The sequence below is a fragment of the Chiloscyllium plagiosum genome, unplaced genomic scaffold (assembly GCF_037043375.1).
Source record: "Chiloscyllium plagiosum isolate Xiang-an unplaced genomic scaffold, Cpla_swu_hap1 HiC_scaffold_9, whole genome shotgun sequence".
NCBI classification, from domain to species: Eukaryota; Metazoa; Chordata; class Chondrichthyes; order Orectolobiformes; family Hemiscylliidae; genus Chiloscyllium; species Chiloscyllium plagiosum.
In genome coordinates this window covers 66900325-66919006 of record NW_028270147.1, presented here as the reverse complement: position 1 = coordinate 66919006, position 18682 = coordinate 66900325, and the positions used below count along the sequence as shown (strand labels likewise).

Here is an 18682-nt window from a genome sequence, read left to right as displayed (position 1 = left end):
ATCGCTAGCTACTTGATTCCCTGGATTTATTGAACCCTCCAATAATCTGGAACTCTTGCGATTGGAAGAACTTTTCATTGTACTCAATTTCCCTCAACAATCCGATCCTCACCACCAGACCTTTCCAATCTCCTTAACTGAGACCTTGTGGAAAAGGTCTCAAGCCAGACAGGTTCTTCAACTGACCAGAAGAAAAATATTTAAACATTGCAAGTTTATCTGGTCTCATCTTAACAAACCCCATCCCATTTCCTATCTGGAACTCACCTTCAGGTTCAAATTAGCCCACCATTCTCAATTCTATCCTGTTAACTGACAACAACCATTGGGCCCAACTTCCATGTTTCAAGCATTCACTTTTCAGGTCATAATACACATGTAACAATATTTGGTAATGACCAGTGGAGTCACATTTTTCAGCAAGTAATTTTATTAGCAATTTTTAAGAAATAATTTGAAAGTTTATGATACACAAAACAGAATATTTGATTCTTGACTATTAAATTCATTACATCATTTTAAATACCAATAGTTTTAAACCTGCTAAAGCCAGTGAGAAATTTAATTTGAACACTAAATACACTGAAATAGGAACATTTGGAAATTAATTATATGTTCAGATACATAAAGTTACAGATAAGGGGTCACTTAGTGGTTAGTGCATATCTTCTCACTAAGACATCTAGATGGCAATTTGCAAATGACCTGATAGGTCAACGGACTGAAGTAATTGATTGCTATAGAATGGGCTGATATTCCGAGGAGATCAAAAAGTTATGGTTTGTGGCTGGGTAAGGCTCTCCATCAGAAGAGAACAGAAAGGAAAATATCATGCAATGTAACAGTCAGCTGTTTTAGTTCAATTATAGTTCACAATATCAGTGCACAGCACTCTCAGTCATGCAGCATAAATGTCATCTCAGCCATTTTGTTTTGGACAAAGATACTTATTTGGCTCTCTGCCCTAATAATCTCAATTATGTCTCCTTCATAAAAGTTGCCACATGATTAGACTATCTACAAAAGATTTAAATAGGGTTCAAGAGAATAAACTTCATTCTAAAACGGCCTGTGGGACATGCATTTGTGTGCCCATAACATGATGGGAGCAATAGTGAAACTTCAACAAAACTTAAATGAAACTCGAGGCTCAATATCTTTGAAATACAACACAGCAATACAGCCTATTCTGATATTTGGGTATGTCACAATCAACTTTTGGATAAAGAATGTGATTCGTCCTATCTTAGTTCAAAAGAATACAATATTTGCTGTCTCACTCAGAGCTCTTTTCACCAATGACATCCAATCAAAATGCATTCAATTCACCATTTGCCAAAAATTCAAAAGATGACCTTCAATAACATTTTCTAATGTCTTCTGCCCTTTTACCTGTAGTACACACTGCACCAAGGTGACACACAAGTGATAATAGGAGGTAAGTGTTGTGTGCTTACACACATGCCTTCCAGAATCAAATCTAAGGAAATGGTTAGCTTTTAGCCAGTGTGTATTGGAAAACAACCTTTTCAATGTAGGAGTGACACGGGCACACCTGTACAATGGAAGCTTCACTGAATAATCTATTGGATGCTCATTTTCTCACAGTAATTTACACCTACATATACTTTAACCACATCAATACATTGTGGGGAATATCACAAATGTCAGATGCACAGTTGAAAAGTTTAAAGTTTAATTCAGATGTGATTTTTATTCTACCTTTAAAAAGTGATAATAAATGCATACACTGACCACTGAATGACCACTAGAGCTGCGGCCTGGGAGGTGCAAGTGGGTTTCTCTCATGAGTTGTTACTACAATTTTGAATCAGTTATTTAATACGTGGAAGTGCTTTGATCAATTTCTGAGAACATGTTTGGCTGCGTGTGTAGGTGAGTAAAGATTAATCACAGGCCAGGATGCTGTAGCAGCTTATCTGATTTGTGGCTTCATCACCTGACTAAACTAACTTCATTGTGCATCATTTCCTCAAGGAACAAATTTGGCATCCTATAGCAGCATTGATTAACACTGCTAGTCACTTCCTTCAGTTCACTTAGAAGAATATTAACTTCTTGATTAGAATCTCAGGCTTATATTAAAAAAAAGACAAATATAAAACTGGAGTTCACTTTCTGACATGGTAAAAGTTAGAAACATAGACACACTTCAAGCAATTGGGAACAAAGTATGAGAGGTGGGGCTATGGTACTTAGGTTTTGCATTCGTGTTAGAAAGAAAGACACACCCAAAGAATGACAGTGGTTCAATAAACTGATGTAAATTTCACTGGGACTACCATAAATGCAGGATTTCAAGTTGACATGTTAGAGTTTGCTTCTTAAAGTAAATATGTAATTCATGATATGCATCGCAGCCAATTGGGCTAGAGCAGATAGACCATATTGTTATACAAGTTATTTTCATAAAAGTAGCAACTAGCTGGAGAACCCAGGAAACATGCACTTAAATCATATATAGCTTTGAAACTGACAACACACCTCACGTCTAATTTTCACTATTCTTGAATGACAATAAAATGAAAACACCGGGATGGTGATATAGAATTTTTCATGACATCTACCTAGTATCTGTGCATACAGACGAGCGTGCAACATTACAGGGTAAACTACTAGTGGTTGGACACTGGACAACAATGAACAGAGATCAGTCACATACTGTACATTAAGGAATATGTCTAACATATTGTGCAATCTTAACAGAAGCAGCAGGTATTTTTGACAAGAATCTGTACCGATTGCAAATAAACAAAGCAGCATGTAAAAATGAGTGAATGAAAGAGGGTCAGTGAAAACCAATTAGTTAACATGGAGCTTTATCACCTGATTGGATCTTTAGAGTTTAACAGTCAGAATTCAACTGTTTAAAAACAGTTTCTCTTCTGTTAGGTCGAGATATGGCTGAGGTAAAACATTGATACATGAAGCCAGTCAGGATCAGCTTTGTCACCAACATGAACTCTAATTAATTTGAAGAGTACTATAATATTTATTTGATGTTCTGCTCTTTGGCTTTGGGACCTATAGATATACATTTGACTGCTTTGAAACCATGCACTAGCAGTGATTATAGAAATGGACCACTGAGGGAAGAGGAACTAACCTTTCAGACTGAGCTGAAGAGCAGTCTGACAAGTGACCAGTGAAAACTATCTGAAGGACCACATATTCTTCTTCCCTGAGTGCTTTATTTCTTTTTGTAGAAGTATTTGTAGGATCAATCATCAGTCTTCCAAGTTAGACCTGGTCTAAGTGAAAAATGAAGCTGAACCAATACTCAAAAATATTAGTCAAAGAATACAATTTAACATTACTGAGACCAAGGATAATTAAAATGTTTCCTGAAGTTACAGAACACAAACATAAAAAAAGAAAAACAAAATTACCTGTGGATGTCCTTCTGCGTGGAAGTTTAAAGGACTTTGAGAACAATGTTAACAGACAAATACTCAGGTTGTTCTCAGGTTGTACAGTATAGTGACAACATATCAACTCAGCTGTCAATTAAAAAATAATTATCTTTTATAAAACTAATCCGTGTGTTCCATAAAGATGGATGAAAGTCAAATCCTTGGAGCAAAATGTGAGTCAATGCTCAATGTTACTCAGGTATTATAAGAAAACATTACACCAATTTGAGTTAGTTATACAGCCTATGGGAACAGAGATGGGAGAAGTTTGAGACAAGGTTCCAATAATCTTAAAATGAAACTAATATTGTCAAGGAATATCATCCACTATAAAGGACTTAAGTTTCTCTGTTTCAACATTTGACTATTAATTATCATTTACTATTGTTTAAATGGGCAGATTGCTTATGTGAGTACCATGTTATTCTCTAAGTTTGTTGAAGGCTTTTGTGGCTGCAATATTATAACAACATGTTTATTTCAAAACTATTTACTCAATGATGCAGTATATTATAGAGAACAAACAGTCTGATTTATGCACACAATTCGATCGTTCTATTGTGCTTTCTACTGCTGCATAGAAATGAATTAAGTCACAGTGCGATTTTAAACAGACTGTTTGATGCTGAATTCCACACTAATTCTATTTGAAGTTTCTGTGAAATTGCTGATGAGGCCCAAGCAATAAAAATTGTATTATTTATAAATATTGAAGTTCTACTCAATTTTTCTTTTATTTCTGCGAGCTGCTGTGATGCAATTGGATAAAAGAAGGCCAAGTGTGATGATCCATCTCCAAGCAGAACTTTCATGCAAACTTATTTTTTCCCAGCTATATCAAGACATTGATGACTATTTTAGACATTATGCATTTTGTGAAATGTCAAGAATACCTGCAGTACCATCAAATTCTTACATTGCTCCTGTAGAGAAAACAATTGACTTTTTGAGCTTACCACATTTATTAAACACAGAGGCATTGAAGCAATTCTTTGAACTAAGCATGCTACTATCTGTAAATCCTGAATCACTCATCCAGAGAGAGTAAGTGACCTAGTTGTGTTAAAGTTGCAAGCAGCACAGCAAGGTTAGGAATATCCTATGAAGAAACGTACATGATTCTACCTCTAATAAAAAAAAATGGAAATAGTTATACTGACGCTTGGTATTCTGTGATAATAGGAAGGTCAGCATAAGTGTCACTTAGAGGGCAGCACAGAGAAAGAGACACGAGTGGACAGCGAGAAGTTCTGTGCAGTTCATACAGTGCATTCTGTCAGTAGAGCTTCTACTCTTATTGTACAGTGGGAATGGCAGACAATAGAAGCTCTGTATATATAAGCAGTAGAGCAGTAGTACAGTTTTACTGAGAAGGAAACTGTAAGCTGTTCTTTCTGGTTCTTGCTGGAGAGTTTTATCCAGACGTCTTGATGTAGAGCTGATTTTGCAGGATGTAATCAATAACAGGCTGATTCAAATATTCCACCACGTGGCCATCACCATGCTGTAAAGCCAATCTGTCAAGATGCAAAGAGAAATATCGGATTTCGATACACCAGTGCAGCAAAATTGTTTTGTTGTTTAACCTGTTCACCTACTTGAAGTTGTTTTGCTGTCTTTCATGAATCTGAAAGTTGGAATAAAATGGAAGGGAGACTAAATCCCTCTCAGCCATTTATTTGCTTTCTGTTCCACTGTAGGGATGTTACCTCCAGATAGTAAACAGTGATTGAGCTATAAATCCATATTATCTTAAGGTTTACATCTAATACTGTACCGTGATGTACTGAAAGATATTGACTCTGCCTCCCCAAGCTCCTTTCCAATCCGAGGCAAAGGCTTTATGATCTCTCCCATATTTGGATACTAGAGCTGACAGATCGAACCTGAAGAGTGCTTTGTGTGACCCATTGTACTTTCAGGTTCTGTCACATTAGCAAGGATCTACTTCATCTATAAACAGGTGGAGTGGGGGAACCTACCCACTACTGTAGGCCCAATAAGTATAGCCAAGAAAATAGCCAATATCTGGGGAGAGAGACAGGGTGGGAGGGAGTTGAGGCTGTAGTGCAAAGCAGAATGTTGTTAGAAAAGCACTTAACTCTTTGTGGTCTATATTTTGTTTTGCCCCTTTTAGAGTGTCAAATTCAAAACAAGCTGCAACCAGGACCTGAGGCAGTGAACTTGCCTATGACACTCAGTCCCACTGATAAATAAATAAAGGCCAGATTATGCAACTTGGCCTCTTCTACACAGACATTAACTGATAATCAGACTTCAGTTCAGCGGTTATGTTACAGTCTCAATAGAATATAACTAATCAAGCTCCCCTTAAAGTACAGCATGAGCTGGTTCTGTGATTTTTTGCAACTGTAAAATAAGTGACAATGATTTGGTAATCCCTTTCATACCTTTCCATTAAAGCAAATAGAAAAGTCAAAATATGTCCTCATCACCTGAAAGATTCTATAAATGTTGGAATTAAATTTAAAACCCTTCAGTATAATGTCTTCACAATAGTGCAATACTGTGAATCCCCTTTTTTTGAAATTCACTAAGAAACATATAACTAAACCAAGCTTGCTGTGCACTATGAAAATGATTATCCAGTTAAGTAGAGAGTTATTTATTAACCTACTTTACGAAACATACATTTTTGGATACTGGACTGCATCATTTGGCAGCAGTGAACAGTGTGTTGGAACTCTGATACAATGTGAATGAAGGGGTGCAATGCCAGCTAGTACCCACAGCTCTCCCACTCCAGCGTGCAGATTTCAGTTCTGCGTTCAGTGGCTGGTTGTTTGTTCACTGCCTAGTGGTTTGCATGGAGTACTGCACTTCATCTTAATCCATCATTGTCGCAGAACTCATTGGATAACAATAAAGATTAGAAAGTATGGATTGCTTTCCCTTCCTTAACCCAGTTAGTGTTTCTGGAATAAACACAAGGTAACACCGTGAACGGCACTGCTACCTTACAGTGCCAGAGACCTGGGTTCAATTCCCGCCTCAGGCAACTGTCTGTGTGGAGTTTGCACATTCTCCCCGTGTCTGCATGGGTTTCCTCAGAGTGCTCCGGTTTCCTCCCACAGTCCAAAGATGTGCAGGTCAGGTGAATTGGCCATGCTAAATTGCCCGTAGTGTTAGGTGAAGGGGGAAATGTATGGGTGGGTGGCGGGTCGGTGTGGACTTGTTGGACCTGTTTCCACACTAAGTAATCTAATCTAATCAAACACGTTCTAGACTGAGAATTATTAGTTTGTACAGATCAGCAAGCCTTGTGTATTCTTTTCAAATAAAAATTAGTGGTCACTATCTAGATGCAAGAAGGTTACATACCTACTCTTGGTAGAACTCACAACAGACATGGGATGATTAGTGTCATCCTTTACAGCAAGGATGTTATCCTGTTTAAGGAAAAAAATATGAATTATGATAAATAGCTATACACTCAAATCAAGTACAAATCAAGTTCTAACCTAAGAAACTGCCCATGAATTTATAAGTCTGTTATTATTGCTACAGTTGTGACAGCAATAAGAGGTCACTTCTTATGATGGCGTTAAAGCATCTACACTTGCAATTCTAGGTCCTTGATTTGAATCCATCCTGCAATCCCTATTCACATCCCTAAAAGTTAATGTGAAGTTTAATTCTCAATTCAATTCCAATAACAGACAACTCAACAGAACAAAGTTTTATATAAGTTGGCTGAAGACCCTACATATGTAGAAAGTGGGGAATAATGGCTGATCTGAGAGAGGAAATGCTCATGCTCTTCTGAGGTTTTGGGCTGTAGCACATGATTCAGACAAAGTAGAGCAAGTCCGACATATTGAATAATTTTAACTCTTAGCTACAGGATCAACAGGAAGTGGAGCAAACCAAATCAGAACTTCGAAGTCTTCTACACTATCTATATCCTGCTGTTAAAGGGTCTGCATTATTTTACAAAATTTATCTTGTATAATTAAATGCCAGGTCCAAATTTAATATGATCTTTTCTTTTGGGTATATGTTTTGAATAAAAATGTTCAATCTTTATATGGCTGTACCAACTTAGGTTTGCTTTCCTGTGGTAACTACAAAGTGGTTTCAAACATTTTTCAAGTAACATTAATAATAAAAGAAGCTGTTACATTTAGTGCTGTGGAGCAGAGTAGAGAAGGAAGGAGCCTCAAATATTCTGTTCTGAAAGGCCTACAATTTGCCCTCATACATTGCCAGCTGGCAGCAGTTCCTGCATACGATTGGATAATTTTTTATTCTATTAAACAAACATTTATAGTCTTTGGGTACGAAGGTGCAAATGTTGACCTTTTTCCAAAAGTACAAATTATTCATAAAATTTGTAAAATAAATACATTCCAAATACAGAATTTAACTTGTCTCCATACAGAATGTCTCACTCAAAACAATTGTTACAGTCTTAATATTTACAATACACACTTCAAACAATCCAAGGCCAAAACATTTCAATTTGGAAATTAATGAAAGTGAAATAGAAATAAACTTATTCTTATATTCCATGTTCCACACTTAGGTACCTCAGTACAATGTTGACAAGCCTGATTTGCACATGGTACATTCTTTGTAGGTACATTATCCAAAAGGTTTTACAGTTACCAGCCCCTTGATGTAGTATGCCTGAAAGACCTCAGACAGTAACGTATGCCCACTGTATATCTGTGGCAGCTGCCCCAAGCTTTGATGTGTCCCTCTGAGCCATGTCCCCAGCATTTACTTGTAAGAGACAAATAATCCATTGTCCCAGCTCCCAAAGAATATGGCCTTGCTCTTGCCTCAGTTTACTGGGGATCCCAAGGCCTGCTCGAGTTGATTATAGATGTTTATCAGGCTCAGCAGGTCTGACCATAATGGCATCCATGTGGAGGAAAGCTTTCAACTGAGTACTTCCACACCTGGGATTGTTGCAATCTATTACCTGTATCCATCCTGACAGATTTGGCAAAGGATTTTATTTAACATATGTATAGGATAGGGGAGAAAAAGACAGCCCTGCCTAACTCTGGATTTGATTGAAAAGCTTTCAGGTCCCAATCCTTCAAATGAAATTGTACTAATGATGTTTGCGTTGGACAATAGTTGGATAAAATTGTGATTCCCTATCCAAATCCCATTTTGGAGAGGGCATCATGTCAAGTGTGGGATATTTTGTCAAATGCCTTCCACTGGTCCAAGCTGAGGAGGGCAGTGTCCACCCACTGTCGCACACAGGCAATCATATCCCTGTCAGAGACCTTACTGCTGAGTACAGCATAGGTCTGCTCAGGGTGAATGAGCAAACTTGACCCAAATGGCAATGACCAGGAACACAATTTTGTAGTTCACTTTCAGCCAATTTCTAATTTCCTTCTCTTTACCCCTTCTGTTTGTAGATAAGGGTATTGATGGCTTTCCTCATGGATTTGAACATACTGCAGCCGGAAGTATACACCTCGGACATCTTTGGCAATCCTGGCCAATCAAATCCCATGGGGATGAAGACATCTCATCTCTCAGGTATAATGATCAAATTGCTGTGAAACTGACCCTATTAGAAATTGCCTTTAGTTGCACCATGCTATGATAACTAACAAAATAATAAAAATAAGAACACTTCCAATGTAACAAATGCTGTGTTTCTCAAAAAAAAAACAATTAGGACCTGCTCCACTTTGTTTAACTCATTGAGGGAGTTGGCCTTATTTACTGTCATCTGATCTCTGTTCATTCAGCACCTTTAAGGAAATGACATGTCATACTACACACTAGATCAATTCATAATGAAATATTTTTATAAACCATTCAGAAAATAAAGCTAACAATAATTGGTGAAAATCTTCTCACTATGTAACATGGCAAGCACTGACCTTGTACTTGCGAAGCAATGACGACTGGTTCATGATCCTGTCTGTATCTACATTGTCACGAGGGACAACCACTATTCCGAAATCACCCACAATCATTTCCATCTAGAAAAATACATCACAATTACAGTAATAATGATCCACATCACTCCAGGGAGTGTGAAAACTGCTTTTTGTGTAGCTATGGAGTAATTAGTTAACACTGTCGGTTACATGACTAGAGTTCGTCACTTGAGATATGAAGTAAACAGATCTGATTTCAAAATGATTTTAAGAAACTCACTCCCATTTTTCATGATTAAACACCTACTTATACAATTGAATAAAATCAAGTTTAAAGAACCGCAAGACATCGAGCAGTTTTCAATAAACGCAGTGATTTTGGGAGAAAGTTACCCAAGGAGAAACGATGTACATCTGAATGGTACGATGAAGGCTCACACCCAAGGTTTCCCATAGGGAAAGTTTCTGACACTAACCCAGATGGACTGACAGCAAGGTGCAGGACAGAGAGTTTCCTTCAGAAAAGTAGAAGTTTTACTTGTTTCTTTTAGATCAAGTGGAATTTTCTCACTTCCAATTCAAGTGTTATTTTGTCATGTGAGATTCACAATGCCTGGCCTGCCATGGCTTACAGCAACTTTTTTCAGATGAACATTTGCTCTTTGCTTCAGTAATTGATACCACCATTCTTACCCAGCTACCCCACATCCTCCAGTACGCTGTCAATGCACATTAATAAATAAATCGTTGGGTTTTGGGTCACTCCTCAATGGGGAGTTTTTGAAGTTGTCATTTAAGGCTTGAAGGGAAAGTAGGGAAAACTTTCCTTGACATCAAAAAATGTTCATTTTATTTTTCAGTTTTACTGTGTTTCCCACCTTTCTCATCACTACTCAAGCAACAACTAGAGAACAGAAAATTCCATCCTTTGAGTATAATCATTCTAGTTTTATTCTGTAACAGATTTTTCCAGCAAAAAATGCAAAAACTTATCTTGGATGTCGGCAACAATGTAACCATTTCCCCTTTATAAACAGACAAAGTGAAACTGACTGTAACTGGTGAAGATACTTACATCTTCCTCATTCCACAGACCTGGGATACAGAAAGATTCCAGCAAGTCACTGCCACACAGTAATAAGATGCGGAGCTCTGCATGATTGGGAGATAAATATCAAGTTAAGTGTTACTTGATGGAAAGGACTTGTCCAAATAGTAAGATGTGACAAATAAATAATAACAATCAGATAAAACAGTGATGACAACAATAGTCTATCTACAAAATCCTCCTGCCCAATGTACACCTCTGTCTTTACAGCATCATGACTGGTAAACAGTGCATTGGAGAGAGAGCTCCAATGCAAAGATAGGATTGCACTTAATTTAACTATTTTATGACTACATTTGGTTTTTGTTTTGTCTACTTTATTTCCAAGAACTAGATCCAACATTGCATCTTTTCTTCTTAGATAGGAGACATACTGGTATGGGAAATACTGCAAAACCCAATTTAGGAATGCTTGCCCCTTACACTACCAGCATTCCAGTCTATATTTGGATAATTAAAGTCCTCCATTATTACTATAATGGTTTGTCCTGAGAGTCACTCAATTCATGGCCAAAAGGGAAGGACCAGTTCCACTTACATAATCAAAACTGCTTATGTGCATGCTCATATTGAAATCTTGCCTATTTTCAATATAGCAGCCAAAACCTCCATCATAGCATTACACACCATCTCAAATGGTAATGATGCTGCCTTATGTAATTGATAACTTACTGTCTATGGACGTACAATGCAAAGTGATTTCAGGACAATGCAATATCGAGCTACTGTCTCCCTAAATATCATTCTCACGATGGTTAAAATCAAATCTATACAACATTTCACGGGCTAAATCTCAACAAACTCAAGTCTACAATAGACATGTCACAAGAAATTATTCCACTCACCAATCTCTTCATATCTCATGGCAGTACCCAAATTTGCATTCTCATCTATAATAAAGACAAAATTAATAGCTGTTAAAAATTTCTCCACAGTCTGTTGTTTGTGTAGAGCAATATCTGGTTGAATAGAAGTTGGGTTTATGATTTGTTTTGCAGCAATGAACTCGCTCCACAGTAACTGGAAGAACAATCTCCATGCAGTTAAATGATCTCTTGCAAGTCTCCTGGGCTTACCTACCTACAGCTGGCTGTGAGACTAAGACCGTGCAGTTGTGTTGTACTATTGCACAGATCCCAGAAAGATAATACTCTTTGAGACGGTAACATGGCATGTGATGGCCGAGCATGAAAGGTCAATAGAGTCAGACAGTTAGTAGCCAGCCAGTTGGATAGCTAACCAAATAGCTAGTCGATTAGTCAGCCAGTCAACAAGATACATCATGTAACATTAATATGAATAAGCTTGTAACCAGAATATGAATATGTCTGAAATGTTATTTTAATGACACAATTGTTACTAAGCATCCCAGATTATCTGTCTCAATAAGAACCTGTGCCTCTGTGTTTTCATGTAGTAACATATCGAAAATTACATTACATCATCGTGGCAGCGAGTGGACACTAAAAACTAGTCACAGCAAGTTGATACCGAATGCTAAAAAGGAGATGACAACAGTAGTAATAGTGAGAAGTTATTTTCTTAGCTGTCATCCTCATGTGTCTGAGTTCAGAGCTGAAGTTCACACCTAACAATCAGGATTGAAGCTGAGCTGAAGCACAGCAACCACAATGGGTGAACAGTTAGGAGTACATGCACACTCTCTCTCTTAAGAAAGAAAGCTGTGTCCAATTTAGAAAATGGCAGTTTACAAGAGTCCCAGAACAGCCTCAATGGGATTCTAGAATGAAGTACAGGCCAAAATGCTAGAAAACACAGTTCTATATTTACGTTCAGTGTAAGTGGCACTGGATGTCCCGGTACAAAACAACACATTTACAAAGTTGAGTATCACACAGATTGGTGCTTGTGTTCTAAAGAAAGTCAGCACTCTATGTGTCTCTTTAGATGTAAAGTGACTAAATATTTCACTAAAGAAATGCCCACACAGGAGTCCTACTCTGGAAGAACTTAACAGCAAGTTCTCAATTGCCAAGCACTATTCCACATGCAAACAAACCAAGTTTGCCCAATTTCTCTTCACAGCTAATACCCTCCAAACCAGGCAACTTTGCTTTTCCAGCACCACTCTGATCTAAACTCTGGTTTCCAGCATCTGCAGTCCTCACTTTTGCCTATTCCACATACAATGCCAAGAATGGGTATTGGTCCATAAATCTTTCACTGGTGTCATATGGACAGACCACTTTTAGAACTCCTTAATGTTGATACTGTTTTCTCAGATTGCCATCGGCATTGTCTGTTTCAGCAACACTAAAATAAATAAAATAAAATAAAATAAAATAGAAGTTCTGATGAAAGGTCACTAGACCCAAAACACCAATTCTGCTTTCTCTCCATGGATGCTGCCAGACATGCTGAGTTTCTCCAGAAAGTTCTGCTTTACTTTAGATTCCACAATATATTGATCGTATATAACATATCAGGTTGCCTCTGTATTGCAGTTGACATTGTAGTTCTTGGGAAAAGTAAACATTAGCACAACATAAACCTTCATTAGCAGTGTGAACCACACATAAGATGCATAGTATCAACTCAGCAAACCTCTTTTGACAGCACCTTCCAAACCAACAATATCTAATGCAAATTGGCAGCAAATGCAAGGGATACTGCAAGTTACCCCAAAGTCACATATCATCCTGCCTTGGAACTATATTGCCGTTCCTACACTGTTACTAGGTCAAGATCCTGGAATTGCCTTCCCAACAGCATTGTGGGTGTTCCTGTGCCAAAGCTGATCATGATAATTCAAAGCACACAGTTCACCACCACATTCTCAGGCGAACAATAAATGCAGACCTTGTCTGTGATGGCCAAATCCTTTGAAAGGATGAAAAGAAATGGTGGTGTGGTGAACTCACGTAACCCACGCCATGCCCCCTTAATGACAGAATGTGCACCATCCCACCCATCTTTCCAAATTGGTCAGAGAACCCCGAGGTGGAATGATAACTCCGGTGAACAGCCTTGGCAAATCAGACTCCTCGATCAAACGGATTCTCAATCTACTGACATGACCATACAGTCTAAGATCAAAGATTCTGTCCAAAAACTCTTCCTCTCTTCTCAGATGCAACCAGAGCTGCTGAGTATTTCCAGCATTTTGCTTTGATTTCAGATCTCTAGCATTCACAGTGTTTTGAGTTTCAGTGTTTCGTATGACTGCCTGCAGCTCTCTGAACTTGTGTATTCTTAGAACTACGAATTGGAAAAAAAGAACTGGATAAGTTATAACCTTAATGATAAGACTACTAGAATTTGACCTTTGATGGTTTCATGTTCTATTTTACTCTATTTGTGAAAGTGTAAGATTGGAATGTATCTAGAGATTTTGGAGTCATTATTAATGATATCAAGATGTAATTTTATAATCCCCAGATGAGGGTGAGCTTCATAAACCCAGTAGCCAAAAGGTAATATGGATTAATTCCAATAACATTTAGTAATATTATATTCCACAGTGAGAAAACAGGATTGCCTTTGTTTTTGAAGAAACAGTATTGATATTCTTTCTGGGAATGCCAAACTGCAGCAAACAAATTTGGTGGCCTGAGCACAAAGAATCACTGCATCAATTGTAAATTGTCCAGCTGCTTGCATTTTAATAGAAATCTCAGTCGAAAGGCCAACAGCATATCTCTGCATTCAATGCCAGTCCTTTAACTTGCATCTGCCATACTCTCAATTGCCTTATTTTATAATGTTGAATCATCTCCATGGCAATCGTTCAGTGAATGAGCAGAATTCAACCTTTGCTGATATGTGTAGCGTTGTCCATAGAGAAGTTCAAGATATTGCCAGGCTGTGTGTGGGACTTTCCACAGTGATACATAGAATGTGCTTCTTTGTAGTTATGGAGATGCAACATGTACAATCATGGCCACAAATTTTATATTTGCCTTTCATTTTCATGTTTCATTTACCTGGAATTCTGATTAGTTGCTACTTGCTTTGAGATAATCACTCACACAGTGTAATCACTCAGCTGGGATGGAGTTATGGGAAGTGATTGATTTTTATGGGAAATGTGCTGCATATACAACATTACCATCCAAAACAGGTTGGCAGAGCTGAAGGAGTAACATATCAGAAGTTATCAAACTTAAGGTGTTTTATCCGTGCCAGGATCTGTGGACAAACTTCTGTGGCCTGCCAGAAATGAACTTATGTTGCATTTAGCAAAATGTACTCCAAGCTCAGAATTTTACCACCTATGGAAACATTCTCCGACTGGTAAATCCTGACCCCTGAGGACTGAGAATCCTGCCTGTGTGCACAATCTTTTTGGAGGCCCAGTGGTAATATTGCTGGGCTGCTAATTCAGGTAATGTTCTGGGGACACGGGTTCAAAACCTGCCATGGCAAATGGTGGAATTTGAACTCAACTAAGTATTAAGAGTCTAATTATGCCTATGAGACCGTTGTTGATTCTTGGAAAAACCCAACTGGTTCACTTGAGGGAAGGAACCTGCCATCCTCACCTGGCCTATGTTTGACTTCATAAGAGAAAAAAAAACACTGCAGCTGTTGGAATCCAAGGTAGACAAGCAGGAGGTTGGAAGAATATAGCAGTCAGGCAGCATCAAGAGGTGGAGAAGTCAATGTTTCGGGTGTAACCCTTCTTCAACCCTGAATAGTGCTGTCAAGCTCAGTGGAAAGCTGCTCAAGTTTCAGGAAGCAGATAACCCTAATCCCAACCCTAACCCTAACGGCTGAGAAATGGCCAACAAACACCACTGAGTGGTTAGGCAATATTGACCTGCCTCCAACAAAATCAATTAGGGTCAGGAGCACATCGGCCTCACAACCTGATTCTCTCGGTTCCACATTCCTCCGGTCCCAGCTGCAAGCCCACCTCTGCGGAATCAGGAGGATTCCGGCCCACGACCACATTCTGTTTTCCCATTGGAAATAATAAACCCTGGACCACAACTCGCAGACATCCCCATAGAAAACGTTAAGAAAATGTGAAAAAGAGGTGGCATTCATGGTATCATAGGCACCTAGATCCACATCATGATACTGTTGCATACTACAGTTGGCAGTCCGTGCTCTCTGCCCCATCCGTACAGACTGGTAATATGGTCATTACATTTCTGACACTTATACACGTTCCTTGACAAAGCTCTGTGGCCACAAACATGAACCAATAAATTGTGGCCTTGCCTTTTATTGTTGTAACTGCTCAGTTGTTAGCATGTTGAGTGCTCCTGGTTTTCTAATGGTGCTACAATAATGTAGATTCTTTAAGAGGGATTTTTAATAGTGTACACAAAATCATTTCGTATTGTGGAAGTACAGCTTTTGGAAAGAGTCAATTCCACCACAAAGAGGAAATGGTCTTACCCACAAAGGTGAAACGTTCAACGTGTGGACGAACACAGCAGATTTTTCCCAGACTTTCGCTGACCTTCCCCAATATTCGAACTGCAAAATAAACCCAAATGGAAACAGGTGAGAAACTAACAAGTACGAGGCAGTTCAGTTGCTGTAGATTAATAAAATAGAGACCAGACCCAGAAGAGAATAAGTATCTATTTATTAAACTCCTTGTGTGTACTGAAGACTGCTAAAGTCTTTTTAGGCTCTTACATCCACCACATGAAATGTAGGCAGTTCTGTTGGATAGGTAACCAACAGGTCCAAAGGCTGCCCCAAAAACAGGAAACAAACAAACGACGCAATTTTCCAACAGGTTTACAGAGCTTGGTTTGACACATTAGTACCAAACTCTTCCTGTTTAATGGAGACCACTTCAAATAAATTCTTCCTACAAATATTAACCTAATTTGCCTTCAATAAAGAATACATTTTCTCACGAGAGTCATTTTTGTTTCTGTTATTCAGAAATAGCAGGTGTGGTCAACTTGGGAAGGATTTCTGTCCTGTCGAGCACCTAGACAGTAGTCATTTCAGGAAGCATGTATCACCTCTAAACATATTGGAAATTATTTTCCTTTTACCATGATGTGAAATGCAGGTGTTTCTGCTATAATGCATGTTTCTTCAACACAAACTGGCTTTAAAATGATTGAAGAATTTAGACCATCATTTGTAGAATACAAACTTTCCTTACCTGCATTGGCTATAACACGATTTTCTATAATACGAGATTGCACAAGAATGAAACTATCACGTTATGTCAGAATCGACTGTATTTTATTTACAAAGGTAAAGCATAGAACATAGAACATTACAGTGCAGTACAGGCCCTTTAGCCCTCAATGTTGCACCGACCTTTGGAACCAATCTGAAGCCCATCTATTCCATTCTTGTCCATATGCCTATCCAATGACTATTTAAATGCCCTTAAAGTTGGCGAGTCTACTATTGTTGCAGGCAGTGCATTCCATGCCCCGACTACTCTCTGAGTAAAGAAACTACCTCTGACATCTGTCCTATATCTATCACCCCTCAATTTAAAGCTATGTCCCCTCATGCTAGCCATCACCATCAAAGGAAAAAGGCTCTCACTGTCCACCCTATCTAACCCTCTGATTATTTGATATGTCTCAATTGAATCACCTCTCAACCTTCTCCTCTCTTATGAAAACAGCCTCAAGTCCCTCAGCCTTTCCTTGTAATGCCTTCCTTCCACACCAGCAACATCCTAGTCAAGCTCCTCTGAACCCTTTCCAAAGCTTCAACATTCTTTCTGTAATGCAGTGACCAGAATTGCATGCAATACTCCAAATGCAGCCGCACCAGAGTTTTGTACAGCTGCAACATGACCTCGTGGTTCCGAAACCCAAACTCTCTACCAATAACAGCTAACACACTGTATGCCTTCTTAACAACCCTATCAACCTGGTGACAACTTTCAAGGATCTATGTACATGGACACAGAGATCTCTCTGCTCATCTACACTACCAAGTATCTTACCATGAGCCCAGTACTCTGCATTCCTGTTACTCCTTCCAAAGTGAATCATCTCACACTCTTCTGCATTAAACTCCATTTGCGATCTCTCAGTCTAGCTCTGTAGCTAATCTATGTCCATCGGTAACCTACAACATCCCTCATCACTATCCATAACTCTACCGATCTTAGTGTCATCTGCAAATTTACTAACCCATCTCCTATGTCCTCATCCAGGACATTTATAAAAATGAAAACAGCAGTGGACCAAAACAGATCCTTGTAGTACATCACTAGTAACTGAAATTCAGGATGAACATTTCCCATCAACCACCACCCTCTATCTTCTTTCAGCTTGCCAAATTCTGATCTAAACCGTTTAATCACCCTCAATCCCATGCCTCCATATTTTGTGCAATAGCCTACCGCGGGAAACCTTATCAAATGCCTTACTGCAATCCATATATACCACATTTTTACTCTCATCCAGCTGTTTGGTCATCTTCTCAAAGAACTCAATAAGGTTTGTGAGGCACAACCCACCCTTCACAAAACCGTGTTGATTATCCCTAATCAACTTATTCCTTTCTAGATGATTATAAATTCTACCTCTTATAACCCTCTCCAACACTTTACCCAGAATCAAAGTAAGGGTCACTAGTTTATAATTACCAGGGTTGTCTCTACTCCCCTCCTTGAACAAGGGAACAATATTTGCTACCCTCCAGTTTTCTGGCACTATTTCTGTAGACAATGACGACATAAAGCCAAAGGCTCAGCAATCTCCTCCCTGGCTTCCCAGAAAGTCCTAGGACAAATCCCATCCAGCCCAGGGGACTTCTATTTTCACACTTTCCAGAATTGCTAACATGCACCTCAATCCCATCTAGTCTATTAGCCTATAACTCAGTATTCTCCTCGACAACACCCTATCTCTTCTGACTCCACACACAACTTCCCACTACTAGGCTTGATTGGCCCTAATCTTACTCTAGTCATTCTTTTATTCCTGATATACCTATAGAAAGCTTTAGAGTTTTCCTTGATCCTATATGCCAACAACTTCTCATGTCCCCTTCTGGTTCTTCTTAGCTCTCTCTATCAGTCTTTCCTGGCTAACTTGTAACTCTCAAGTGCCCTAACTGAGCCTTCATGTCTCATCCTCACATAAGCCTTCCTCTTCCACTTGACAAGAGCTTCAACTTCCTTCGTAATCCACGGGTCCCACGCTCATCAACTTCCCCCCTGCCAGTCCAGTGCATACTTATCAAAGACAAGCAGTAGCTGTTTCTTGAATAAGCTCCACATTTCAATTGTGACCATCCCCTGCAGTTTCCTTTCCAAATGCATACATCCTAACTCTTGCCTAATCGCACTGTAATTG

At 38.7% G+C, this 18682-nt stretch overlaps 1 protein-coding gene across 1 annotated transcript in view; it reads right to left on the bottom strand.

Moving 5' to 3' along the window:
* Nucleotides 1–417: 417 nt before the first annotated feature.
* nmnat2 (nicotinamide nucleotide adenylyltransferase 2) overlaps nucleotides 418–18682 on the bottom strand; it is a 259268-nt gene continuing 241003 nt past the window's right edge. Inside the window, exons 6-11 of the mRNA XM_043699527.2 lie at nucleotides 15786–15866; nucleotides 11264–11308; nucleotides 10386–10462; nucleotides 9311–9412; nucleotides 6777–6844; nucleotides 418–4951 (exon numbers count right to left, since the gene is read on the bottom strand). Coding sequence (XP_043555462.1) covers nucleotides 4849–4951; nucleotides 6777–6844; nucleotides 9311–9412; nucleotides 10386–10462; nucleotides 11264–11308; nucleotides 15786–15866 — 476 coding nt within the window. The 3' untranslated portion in view covers nucleotides 418–4848. The remainder of the gene's footprint in view (nucleotides 4952–6776; nucleotides 6845–9310; nucleotides 9413–10385; nucleotides 10463–11263; nucleotides 11309–15785; nucleotides 15867–18682) is intronic.